Here is a 12,933-nt window from a genome sequence, read left to right as displayed (position 1 = left end):
AATATTATGAAGGTTTTCAACATTTACATTGGTCATCACTTAAACATCTCTCTTCTCAATAGATGGAATGAAAATTTGAGGTCTCTAAGGATCTTCATTTTTTAATGCATCTTAAGATGCCATTTAATTAATATGTATATTCCATTTTTTGTTCCCAAGCATTTATTCTTATATTTATGTTTCAAGTGACAATAGACATTAATCAAATCATGCTAACATTTTACAACATTAAACTTATCCTTTACATATATTATCTTAGTGAAGCTAAAATCATTTCTAATTAAATTATTTTTATGAATAAATGTCAGCTTTACTATTTATAAAGAAATCATAGAGAATAAGATGAATATTCTTTTTTATTGAAAGACAGAAGAAATAAATTACATGGGCAGTTCATAAGAACAGAACAACAAATTACATATCAACTAAAAGCAATTCTAGCATCCCACTAGAAAGTTACAGCAAGCAAGATAGCAATAAAAACTTTAACTCCACCCTTCACTGTAACAAGTAGAACAATAACCAGCTGAAGATGCTGAATCTGACAATAGAAGATTACAGTTAGCTAACAGCACCACATAGAAAATCAACTAAAATCAGCAGTCATGATAGCACTGAAATCTTCAGTCAGGTAATAGTATCACTCTGTATGCTTTTTAGCTTTTCATTCTGATGATAGATCACGAAGTGTGATCTGAAATGTTGATGCAAAAAATTACACAGTCTATTCCGAAAACAACTGATTCAACCTAAACTCAGTCAAAGAACACAAAAAATAAAGAGCTGAAGATGCTGAAGCTGGCAATAGAAAAATACAACAGCAGCAAGTAGGAATAAACATCTTCCGTATCTTCAGGATCTCCATTAGTATTAGACGATTCTGGTTGCATGAACAATCTCAATATTCTGTCTGACAGTGAAACCTTGTGCTTAAGCTGAATTAAAATATGGTGAATATTTTAATGCTGTTGGCCTTGCATTATTGCCTGCTATTGAATTGTATTAACAAAAAGTTAAAAGCCAGTTCCGTAGGCGGAGATAAGCTGTGACAGCTGATAGCACGGGAAGCACGCCTTTTGACTTTTTAACTACTTATTTTATTGTTAATTTTTCTGGCTCCAGTGGCTGAGGAACAATGTTTGTGGTATTGAGTTTTTATTACAATACAAGGTTTTTGTGGTCCCCTAGGCTTTATTTAAGAAAACCAACTACTACAAATACTACCTTCCTTGCCTTGGAACTGCAGCCAGCAGAATTCTTTTCAGGGTAGCGATTTTTATAAATCTCTTACCAATGGCTCATTCCTCTTTTCGTTAAGGATTTCTTAAGGTCTTTCTAAATCCAGAGAAAACAAGCAAAGAGGGCGTGGGCAACTGTAACAAAAGTTGGGATTCCTATGAAAAGCTCAACCAACGTTGGAATTTGAACTGTGCAGCTCAGGTCTTTCATTATTTTAGAATACTATTATAGATTATAAGAATTGATTGCTTTTATCTAATGGAGAAGTAATTGTCTAATGTTGGTATTGAATCTTGATGCAGGCTGAGTTATTGTTTGGATCTGGGTATAAAATCTAATTGCTTAGATCGATCGAGATGGATGGTCCAGAGTATGATGATGTTGATAATGGTCACAGTCATAGAGTAGAGATGTCAGGAGCTGTAAGAGATATTGGTGAAGAAGATGACATTGGTGAACGCCCAAAGAAATCACTTTTTGCGGAGAGATCAATTTCACAGTCCTATTCAATTCGCCATCCCAAGAAAAAGGTGTGATCCTTTCTTATTCTTTTCCATTTTTCATTCAATTAAGAGAAGAAAGTTGCAAATTGATTCGAACTTGTGGGAACGCAGGTTGTTGGGAAGTTGGGAACTTTGTGGATGGCTTATGAAACGCTTGGAGTTATTTATGGAGATGTTGGAACTTCGCCCCTTTATACCTTCGCTGCTATTGATATTGAAAATCCAGGGGAAGTTGACTTTTTAGGATATCTTAGCATTATCTTCTGGTCACTAACACTTGTCAGCCTCATCAAGTATGTTCTGATTGTTATCAGAGCGGATGATCACGGAGAAGGTAAGCAATATAATATATTTTTCTTCTTCCCCATCATCTATATGCTTTAAATTTTGAACGGATTGATTTCTTCTATATATTGGTATAATTCAAACTTTTCTGAATACGATTCTTGTAATTCACTTCCTTTTGATCAGGAGGAACATTTGCTCTATATTCACTGTTATGTCAGCATGTCAATATGGGACAAAAAACTGGCAACCAATTCCGACGGTTTTCTTCAGATTCTAGTTTGACCCATTTTGGAAGACGAAATAAACTGGGCAATTATATCAACTACAAGACAAAGGAAATGCTTGAGAAGAGTGCAGTGGCACAGAGAATTCTGCTTACTTTTGTGATGATCGGCACCTGCATGGTGATTGGCGATGGAGCACTCACTCCAGCAATTTCAGGTCTCAAAGGAATTCCTTTTATTTGTAATGTCTTCTATGTCATGTTTTTTTTGAAGAATTGTCTTGAGTTTGGGGATGAGGTGATAGAGAATTGGTTGGGTTGTCAACAGGCAGTTCTAGAATCTAGGTTCAATTCTTATTTTACTGCTTTCAAAATTGTTAGCTGATTTATTTTTCAATATCGAGCAGTGCTATCCGCCGTCCAAGGGATTCAGCAACAGAACTCTAAACTAACCAAAGGTAAGATACGCAGAGAAAATTCACTTAGGTCCATATCATAGAGTACCCGGGATCTTAGCATTATAGTACACTAATCTCATTATTTCTTATCATCATAGTTTGTATAAGGTGAAGTAAGTCTATCTGATACTTAATATTATAATTCATGCAGGTGCTGTTGTGGGTGTGTCAGCTGCAATTCTTCTACTTCTCTTTCTTCTTCAAAGATATGGAACTGGCAAAGTTAGTTTTCTTTTCTCCCCTGTTGCAATTGTCTGGTTCGTTACCAATGCCATTGTTGGAGTATTCAACATTATTAAATATTACCCGGGAGTATTCAAGGCACTCAGCCCTCATTACATAGTCCGTTTCTTTCAAAAAAACGGTAAACATGGATGGGTGTTGCTTGGAGGCACTGTCCTGGCTATAACAGGTTTGAAAACGATTCTCATTTACAGATACAAATCAATTTGACTCCAGAAATCTTAGAATTCTCTTATACAGTTCATTACTAGTTTGCATGAAACAAGGATTAGAAAGATAGCCTAAAAGAAGCCTATTGTGTGTGTCTATATTTAAACCAGGATCTGAGGCTATGTTTGCTGACTTGGGCCACTTCAATAAGTCTTCCATCCAGGTTCAACTGATTACAAAAGACTAAACTATTACAGTTGCAATTTATTTCTTGATGTGTATTTTGATGATAAAATTGTGATTTTACGTTGCAGATTGCTTTCTCTTGTCTGGTCTATCCTGCTCTGATCCTGACATATTCGGGGCAAGCAGCTTATTTGATCAAGAATCCACAAGACATAAGTAAAACATACTACAAATCAATCCCACACGGTGTGTATTGGCCAATGTTTGTTATTGCCACACTAGCGGCCATAGTTGCCAGTCAGGCCTTGATTTCGGCAACCTTTTCAATTGTAAAACAATCTATGGCTCTTGGTTGCTTCCCTCGGGTGAACCTTGTTCATACATCAAAAAGCAATGAGGGTCGGATCTACTCTCCAGAGATCAACTACACACTAATGATTCTCTGCCTTGCAGTACTCTTAGGTTTCAGAGATGGTACTGCGATTGGAAATGCCTATGGTAAGAACATCAAAAGTTTATGCATTTGATTCCTAATACGCTTACATCATTTTTGGGGTCTGACTATTAATCTTGTATTGTATGGCGCAGGTGTCGCTGTGATCACTGTGATGCTTATTACGACAGGCTTGGTCACCGTGGTCATGCTAGTAGTTTGGAACTTACATATATCACTAATAATACCCTTCTTTATAGTCTATTTTGTGATAGAAGGTATTTATCTGTCATCTGTGTTGAATAAGGTCCCCCAGGGTGGTTGGGCTCCCTTTGTAATTTCGGCATTCTTTCTGATCATAATGTTCTCATGGAACTATGGACGGAATAAGAAGTATGCATATTCAATGGAGAAAAAACTAAGTCCAGAGGAGATGAATGAATTGGTTGCCAATGTGGGGTGCAGAGTTCCAGGAGTGTCTTTCTTGTGCAGTGACCTCCTCTATGGTATGCCACCAATTTTGAGGCATTATGTGAATACTGTGGGTTCTCTTCATGACATTCTCATTGTTCTCACCATAAGAATGGTTCCTGTCAAGAGTGTTCTGTTAGAAGAGAGATTTCTGGTTGGGCGACTTGGACCCAAGGGTGTGTACAGATGCCTGGCTCAATATGGGTACTTGGATGTCCCAAGTTTGGAAGGAGATGAATTTGTCAACCAGGTTATTGAAAACATAAAAGACTATATCAAGACCTCTACCAGAGAAGGCCAGAATTATTCAGGTGTTATTCAAAACAATGGAAGAACTCTAGTGGCAGAAAACAACTTGTCTTCAGTTGAGGAAGTGCAGCAGCTTGAATCGGCAAAGAATGTGGGGGCAGTGTTTGTTTTAGGGAAAACTACAATGAAAACCAGTGAGAATACTGGAAAATTTGAGAGATTCATGATTGATAACTTATATGGACTTCTTCAAAGGAATTGCAGGTCATCTATGTCCACCTTGCACGTACCACCTGCACGGCTGCTTCAAGTTGGGATGGTCTATGAAATCTAATGTTTATAAGCACCCTAACAATAAATAAGTCGAGGCAGAAGCTTATTAGGGTACGGAGTGCTTTCGTCCTTTATCGTCTTAACAGGTCTTGGAATCCTTTTATCTACAGTTGGTAAATTGTAAGGGCTTTACTATTTTACATGTAAAATCTCGTGGCTTTGTACCTAATTATATATATTTTGTTTATTATTATTATATAAAATGGTGTCCTCGTACCTCTTTGTTGCTGCAATTCTAAAATTCATTTCTCCAATAAAGATCGGACCTAAAAGAGAATAGAGTCTCCCAACATCGCTTACTGCAACTACATGTCATGTTTAGGGTATCGCTGGCTTTTTCCACACCTCTCTATGGTGCCTGTTCTGAACAGTCTTTTATATCAGTTTTTGGTTAGCTGTTATTGAGCCTAAGCTTGCCCATTTTGTCTGGTGTTTGTTTTTTCAAGGCTTGTTTGTTGGCTCTCGCCTACGGAATATGGGCATTTCAAACTCTCACTATCTGTTTTGTGGAACCTGAGTCTTTCAAAGCATCTCTTCTGGTTTTGTCGCCATGCTCAACAACTCTGGAGTTGGATTCATGATATTTTCACCCCAATGCTATTTTTTTTTATTACAATCTATTGATATTGTTGTTGAATTCCTTTCACTAAAGCTACTAATTGTTCTAATGTAATGCTTCATATTCAACTTCAAGCCAAAAGGTGGCTTTGGAGGTCGCCCACCTCTAGGAGCTGCTAGATTATTCCCCAAATAGTTTTGCTTCCTCCGACCATTCTCCCCCTCATGGTCGGTGGTGTGACCAAAGCTTCTCAGCTCAGCGTTCATGGCCCCCCGATCTCAGGTGCCTTGCAGTGGTGGGAAGAGTGATTCATCTCGGTGTCACTTAGCCTTGCCTCCACTTGGAGGTGTTGCCTCCTTGGCGACCCCCAGGTGGGCTGGGGTAGAGATTGGTGGTGGTAGCGGTTTGTCATTGTTTGGTTGTGGCAGTGGTTGACTACAGTCTTCAAAGTGGCTCTTTCGGTTGGCTTTGGCTATTTCTCTGGTGTGAAATGGAGAGACAAATAAGAGGGAGATGATAAGATAGATAGGGTGTGGTCTGTTTGTAACATCACCCAGAACCCCATTGATATATGGTGTAAACTAGATGAACGAGAGTCCCCTCCACCTTATGCTAGTGTTTCTCTCGATGCTTAGCGGCTATTATCATTATTATTGTTTATTTCTTTTCAAGCACCACCCATGTTACTTTGGGGAGTGACTTTGTGTACTATTCTTTTTGGTGAATATGTGTATATTTTATAATTAGCAGAATCAAACATACCTATTCATATACAAATTAATTAGCCATTATGGCTAAGGAACTTAAGATTAATGTTGTAAGAGATAAATTGTTGGTTAAGAAAAGACTTTGATATCATAAAACAAGTGCAAAAAGCATTAAAAATAGTGGATGAACAAATCAATTTAGTTTAAATATATTTATGATGTTGAAATTTATATATTTACTTTTTGTTTATGTTTTACTTTAATTTTTTATTAGACTATTTTTTATATAATAATAAGATTATAAGTGATTTTTTGGTGTTAAATTTAGTTTATAATTTAGTTCTTTTATATTTTTATCATTTATTTTTAGAAATTAGTGAATATTTAGACTTTTTTATTATTATTTTAATTTAGATTTATGCGTGTAGAATTGATTTTTGTTATTTCTATGCATGTGAATTCAAATTTAGATCTCAAAGTTCAAATTGAATATTGTCAATCTTTTCTTATTAGTCTTTGTGAGGTAGTCTACTATGTTTTGTAGTTAGGACATTCCTTAACCATTTGAAATCGTAGATTAATGATGCAGATGTAACTAAGAAATTTTTTCTTTGTTTAGCTATGTGTATTTAGGTTTTTGCATTGAATCCAACCTTATACTATCTAGACAAGATTTCAATGAAAAATAATGTTTGTGATTTTATCCAAAAAAATTATCTACTATTGCAATAACAAAAAAATTAAATAGAAACTTATAGATAGATAAATTATTCCTCCTACTTAAACTATGTAAGAGGAAAGAAAGAGAGATAGGTTTATGAAAAATGCTTATTTAAAAAAAAAATCAAAACACAAAGTTGATAAAATAAATATAGAACCATAAATGATTGAAAAAAATAGAACCTAGTACCAAAGGATGAAGCTCCCTTACACATTACAAGGTAAAACAAGAGAAAAGGTAGTAGATCAAGGGATATCATTAATAAAAATAATAAAATGAATGTAAACGCATACACTAAGTGGATTAAAGAAACAACAAAGAGAAAGAAAGAGTGTGATCAAACCTCTAGATGTGTTTGAACATATCTCAAAAATATATAGCTTGAACAAGAAAGACGGCTTGGACTAATAGGATCTTGTCACAAATGGTTGAGCCTCTATTTACCGTTTAAATTTAATTGCTATTCAATGATGTAGATAAACTAAAATGTGTGTAATCTTATCCTAAAGGTATCTAGAATTAGAGAAAAAATGAATTGCTATGAATTTCACTCTTACCTCTACAAAAAGAAATCAACTAGTATGTGTGAATGTCAAATGGGAATGAGGAAACCAACAAGTGTTGATAACATCAAATAGTTCTCAATGTTTATGCAAAATAAAAATAAAATGAAAAGACAGGAATACCATCATTGAATATTGTGAGTGGAAGTCAAAATGTAGAAGAATCACAAGTTAGATATTCTCAAGGATGTAAGGATGATAAGGAAACCATATTAAAAAAAGTGTTAACTAATCCTTCAAAATGGGATCGAGAATGCTACTAGTAAGATCATTAAGACACTTCAAAACAACAAGATAGTGCTTGCTAAGAGAGTAGTGATCTTTAAGTATTAAATTTAGATTTTAAAATGAGAGCCAAAATTGAATATGAAAAGTCACAAGGTTTACATTGGTTATTGAGATTCAGTATGAGTTGACTATATACCTTGATCATAAAGAAAAAGATGAAAATATAGAACAAAATGACTAATATACGACTAAAAAGTTAGTAAATTTTAGTATGTTGAATAGATATCCATGCATTACATGAGTGTCCAAAAACAAAAAGCCAGTTAAATGCTCAAATCATTGGCATGACATGAAATAAATATAAAAGTAACAATGATTTACATAGAAAAGGAGAAAATGCATGAAAAAACATAACACAAGTTGAGACTATGTAAGAAAAAGGCGAAGCCAAGGTTGAATGAACATAAAAATATAACTGGGGATATGTACACTAAAGGGAGATGAAAATATAACATGAAAGTTATAAGGACATGAATTTCTAATATTACGAAAAAAACTCTAGAAGTGACGATATGAAGAGAATCATAAATCATTCAAGATAATTGTCTTATCAACTTGCATTAGATTCATCCAAGGTATTTTGTACACAAGTCAACTTTGTTTATTTTCTTTTTCTTTACTGCAACATATGATAACTTGTTTGCATAAAAATATTTGTGTTCTTCTCTTTTGTTGGACCACATATAAATTTGACCACTCACTCAACCTAAATGAGCTACAATAGATTGTAGAGACTCTGCAAGGCTTGTCTTACGAGACGTTGTTCAATTAGGATCTATAAGACTATTTATCAACTCCTCAATTTGTTTTTTGTTATTTTTAAATTTGCCTTAATATGTTTTCTTGTGTGCCTGGGGGATGTCTAGCAATTGGGGGAGGAGTTGGTAATGCCTCTTCTTCAGAAAGCTCTTGATGAGGAGGTGGTGATGGGTTTTCAATATTTTTCAGATGGATTTTGGATTCCTGAAATTTAAAACAAATTTCAATTTAAAAACCTAATTTAATCCATATTTTAAACAAAATTTGAGAGTAAAAAAATAGAAATGCATACTTCTTCAACCTCCTCGACGTCGTGGTGCCATTTTGATGAAGATCTCACACCTTTGGGAGCAAAAACAATGTCTCTATTTGGCATGTGCAGTCTGTAAGGCAAAAAACACAATTGAACACGCGAGCTTGATAGAAAAAATGAGGATGAGATGCGAATTTTGAGAACTTTTTTATATTAGTCTCATTATTCAGTGCATGCCTTATTTGGTGTGTGCCAAAAGGCTTGATGGGGGCCATAAAGTTTTTTGTCACTTTTTTGGTCCCACATCTTTGTACACTCGCTCTGTATTGGAGGATTCGAAGGGTTGCCCATCTAAGGGATATCACCGGGATTTTCATTAGGATTATCAAGAGGCAAATTTTGTTCAAGGGGATTGTTTTGAGCATCTGATAACAATTTTAAAAAATGAAACAAAATTAATCAAAACCAATGAAATTCAATAAAATTTTAAATAAAAAACAACTAAAAATGGGAAAAGGAATGATGACTTACCTATGTGACATCGTGGCATGATGAATTGGTTGATAGCAAGAAGAATAGACGCAGGTTTTTATCACTTGTTTTGGAAGGGTTTTGAAGAAAAACATTGTGGTCGTGGGTTAAAATGACCCAATCAGGTTTTTCTTTTTTAAAATTATAATTAGAAAAATGTGATTGAGTTACTTTTATTTTAAAACCCAATTATTATTTTATTTTAAGTCTAAAGCGTACATGGTTTTAATTTTAAGACCCCGTATGCGTTAAGGGTTAGATTTTTTAAGCCTTAATGCGTTCAGGTTGTTTGAAAATCAAATAACCCAAACGCGTTACTTGTATTTTTGGGCTTTTTTTTGGTGTATGACCACTTTCTTGTTCACCATCTTGGTGCACATGCCCAAAGGGCACACCTAAAATTAAGGGCCCAAATAATAAAGTGTTGATGTATTAAAGTAAAATAGGACAAATAGTATTGTATTAAATTATATTAATTTAAATCAATAAAAGGTTATATAATGCATAGAGGAATGAGAAATGCTAAAATGAGTTCTAGGAGAGTATGAAATTGGACTCCATAACTAAAGGAATACAATTTACGATGTTGCAGTAGGTTCCATGCTATTTTCCTTGTGTCCTATTTAGTGGAGATATGAAAAAGAGGTATAAAATGAAGGAAATGGAAACATATCCTTTTTTTTGTATGGAGGAATAGGGAGGTGTCATTTATCTATGGCTATGGAGAAACAATGATAACCCTCCTATTATTCATAGTTTGCAATAAACAACAAATAGCAAAAATTACTAAAATTGTTACTTTGGAGTTTAGGTTTTTTACGGTACAATGGGGTTTTCAATTCCTATTTTTATCATATTAAATGGATTTCTTGATTGATTGTTTATGGTTTTTGTAGAGGAATATTTTAGTCTATTTTGTGGACGTTGGATTCCATGTTAGGAGGTAGGTATATCTACCCAAATATGTTTTCTAGTTTGCCATTCTATTTTGGAACTATGGAGTGTGTTTTCTAGTTTGTCATTCAATTTTGGAACTATGGAGAGGGGATATAGAGGGGTTGTGAGAAAAGGGGTTTTTTCCTTTTCAAAGCGTTTTCCATAATTGTTCAAAACCCCAATTTGAATGGTAATTTCTATTCTAGCATGTCATTTTGTTTTCAATGAATTTTTAAAGACTTTTTGAAAACCTTGGTGCACAAATTGTTTTGTATGAAATTTTAAAACTCAACTTAAAAATAGAAAATTTTAAAAACCTCAAAAATATTAACTGAGATATAATTGTTCCATATCTTATATCATGGTTTAAATTGCAATTTTAGACCACTTCAAATAAGATATTGTATTTTCCAATATGATTTATTTTCTTCTTCATCATCATATCAAATACACGTTATGTTTTCAATCAATCTTTATAAAGTGTAGCTCATTCGGTGTAGTTGTCAAGACTCAAATTTATTGTACCCACCTAACTTATGCTTAAGGTGGGTTGTTAGTGTAGAATATCCCTACACTTATATTTCACAAGGATTACTCCTAAAGTGGAGTTAAGCTTGTCGAGGTGTGCTTTTTTACTTAGAGATGCATGAGGTTGCATGCCACCATATTTAGATTAGTGGAGTTACATGCCTATTTTTAGGCTCCTTCACCATTAATCTAGGCAACAATTATTTTTCCTTTGCTCTACGTATGTACATCTTATTATGAGATAATCTCATCTAGCTATTGTGTCAAATATTATTCTATTGTGCATTGCATAGTTTGTTTGTCAATCTTGTCGATTGAGTGTGTGTTTGCTTGTCCTGTGTGGCTCATTGATACGAACATTCATTGTAGTAATTCTAGTGAATTTCACAAATTTCGTAATAAAAGAATAATAAAATAAAATTCATAAAATATTCTAAAACATTACATTAATGTGCATCATCCTAGATCCATCATATGCTTTCTCATCATCCTCGATCATTATTCTTAATTCATTGAATCTATCATCCTAGAAATTTGACCAAAGAAAACATGAACCCATAGAATTCAAAATACACGCTAAAGATGAGAAAGCATACAATAGACCTAAAATGAAAGAACATGAACACAAACTTATCCAAAATTCAGCTCAAAGATTTCTAAAAGTCCATTTCTATCAGAATGAATGCAGGGACAATGAACGTCATTGAAATCTATGATTCTTGGAATCTCACCACCCAAGTTGCAGAGGAAAGAGGAGACTTCACCTAATAAATAAATAAACAAGCAATAAGGTTAACATCGTGTTCATGCTACCTAGACGACTTTCTGAGCATAACCTTGTTTAAAATTTCAACGTTTTCTTTACACCAGCAGGCCCATGTGTGTACTCAGATATTTTCAAGTACAATTGCGTTAGTAAGGTACAAGTTGACACAATAATGGAACTACTACTTTTTCAACTATAAACGATACCTCCATTGATTGGTGGAACTCTTTGCATACGTTTGAATAGCCTTAAATGAGGTCAAACTACCTTACAACTTGCAATCGAGAAGAAAATTAAAAAATGGTTGAAAGGGAGACAGGATCAGTATATTGATAATTTGTGATTTTTTCAATTTTGTTTGTGCGAGAATTTTTTATCAGTATTTTGAATTACATTCTGTGATCCATCATCAGAATGTAAAAGTGCGTAAGGAAAAAGAGATCATGAAATATGATCTGAAATGTTGATGCAAAAACTCTCACACAATCGAATCAACAAAATGGATTGTGAAAATCTAATATCATTAATTGGATCAGTATAGTCTAAGACTCTAAGTTCTCTTGGGTTAGATTTTTGGATGATGATTAGGTAGGAGGGGGATTTGGATCATTACAATCTAAGATCTTTTACGTTAGATTTTTAGATGTATTATTTTTATGGGTCGAAGTAAAAATTCTAATATATCGTAATCAAGTGTGTGTAAGTAGTTAATATGCAAACGACGTAAATTTAACCTTTTGTCTCTTTAAAAATCAAATTATGTATTAATTATTTTATATTTTTTCAACATATAAATTTATGGTACATTGACTATCTTTGAAAATCAAGACATAGAAACATGTTACACAAACATATGCTCAATGAACTTGATCTTGGAGAAAACCCCATGATTAAGCATACTTAAGTTGCGAGTAGTACTGAGATGTGTGACCTCTTAGAAAATCTCATTGCTTCACCTCTATGAGCATCTAGCGGATGCAATAAGTGCTTACTAGATCATTAATCCTTATGCGAGATGGGTTTTTGTGAAACACTACTCATGATATATAGGTCAATGAGATTAATTCAAATCCTTCATAGTTAATCTTGATAAAACATCGCATCCAACATGTGTTAAATTAGCTCACAGTGACTAGTAGGAAGGGGCAAGTTCATGTTGGGTTTTGAATTTTAAAAAATTAATTTGAAGTTCATTTTGCATGCCACATGATTGGTCTTAAGTGCCACAAAAATAAATGGGCTGTAAAAAGATAATCTTAAGGCAAGGAATAAATGTATTGAGGTAAGTGTGAATAGGGTGAATGGTGAATACATGTTGTAATAAGTGTAAATGGGATTAAATGGTAATTGATAAGGATCAAGGTATGGCCTAAATCCAACAAAAACATGTCTCAATTGTCAATATATAATAATAGAAAAGATGTTCCATCAAAATGGGTTGCTAATTTTAATATTACATTTTGCCTCCACTTTGAGGTGCATGTGAATCTAAATATGAGCATGTAGTTCAAAGTATACATGGACATTCTCAACTAACATGCAAAGT

At 33.9% G+C, this 12,933-nt stretch overlaps 1 protein-coding gene across 1 annotated transcript; it reads left to right on the top strand.

Moving 5' to 3' along the window:
- The first annotated feature begins 1,561 nt into the window (after window positions 1-1,561).
- LOC131036876 (potassium transporter 26) lies at window positions 1,562-4,925 on the top strand. Its single transcript, XM_057968883.2, has 8 exons — window positions 1,562-1,769; window positions 1,854-2,076; window positions 2,214-2,471; window positions 2,661-2,711; window positions 2,863-3,123; window positions 3,275-3,327; window positions 3,419-3,788; window positions 3,879-4,925. Exons 1-8 carry the CDS (start codon window positions 1,596-1,598, stop codon window positions 4,775-4,777), a joined length of 2,289 nt encoding a protein of 762 aa, XP_057824866.2. The 5' UTR covers window positions 1,562-1,595; the 3' UTR covers window positions 4,778-4,925.
- The last annotated feature ends 8,008 nt before the right edge of the window (window positions 4,926-12,933 follow it).

The sequence above is a fragment of the Cryptomeria japonica genome, chromosome 2 (genome assembly GCF_030272615.1).
Source record: "Cryptomeria japonica chromosome 2, Sugi_1.0, whole genome shotgun sequence".
Classification (NCBI taxonomy): domain Eukaryota; kingdom Viridiplantae; phylum Streptophyta; class Pinopsida; order Cupressales; family Cupressaceae; genus Cryptomeria; species Cryptomeria japonica.
The sequence above is the reverse complement of the archived record's forward strand: the minus strand, read 5'-3'. Positions and strand labels throughout refer to the sequence as shown.

What these genes read in the sequence shown, in the direction of transcription:
- LOC131036876 (XM_057968883.2), top strand. Translation starts at nt 1,596, where the DNA reads ATGGATGGTCCAGAGTATGATGATGTTGATAATGGTCACAGTCATAGA. An exon ending in GAACTCTAAACTAACCAAAG is followed by an intron (nt 2,712 to 2,862) that starts GTAAGATACGCA and finishes TAATTCATGCAG; the next exon opens with GTGCTGTTGTGGGTGTGTCA. An exon ending in CACTGTCCTGGCTATAACAG is followed by an intron (nt 3,124 to 3,274) that starts GTTTGAAAACGA and finishes TATTTAAACCAG; the next exon opens with GATCTGAGGCTATGTTTGCT.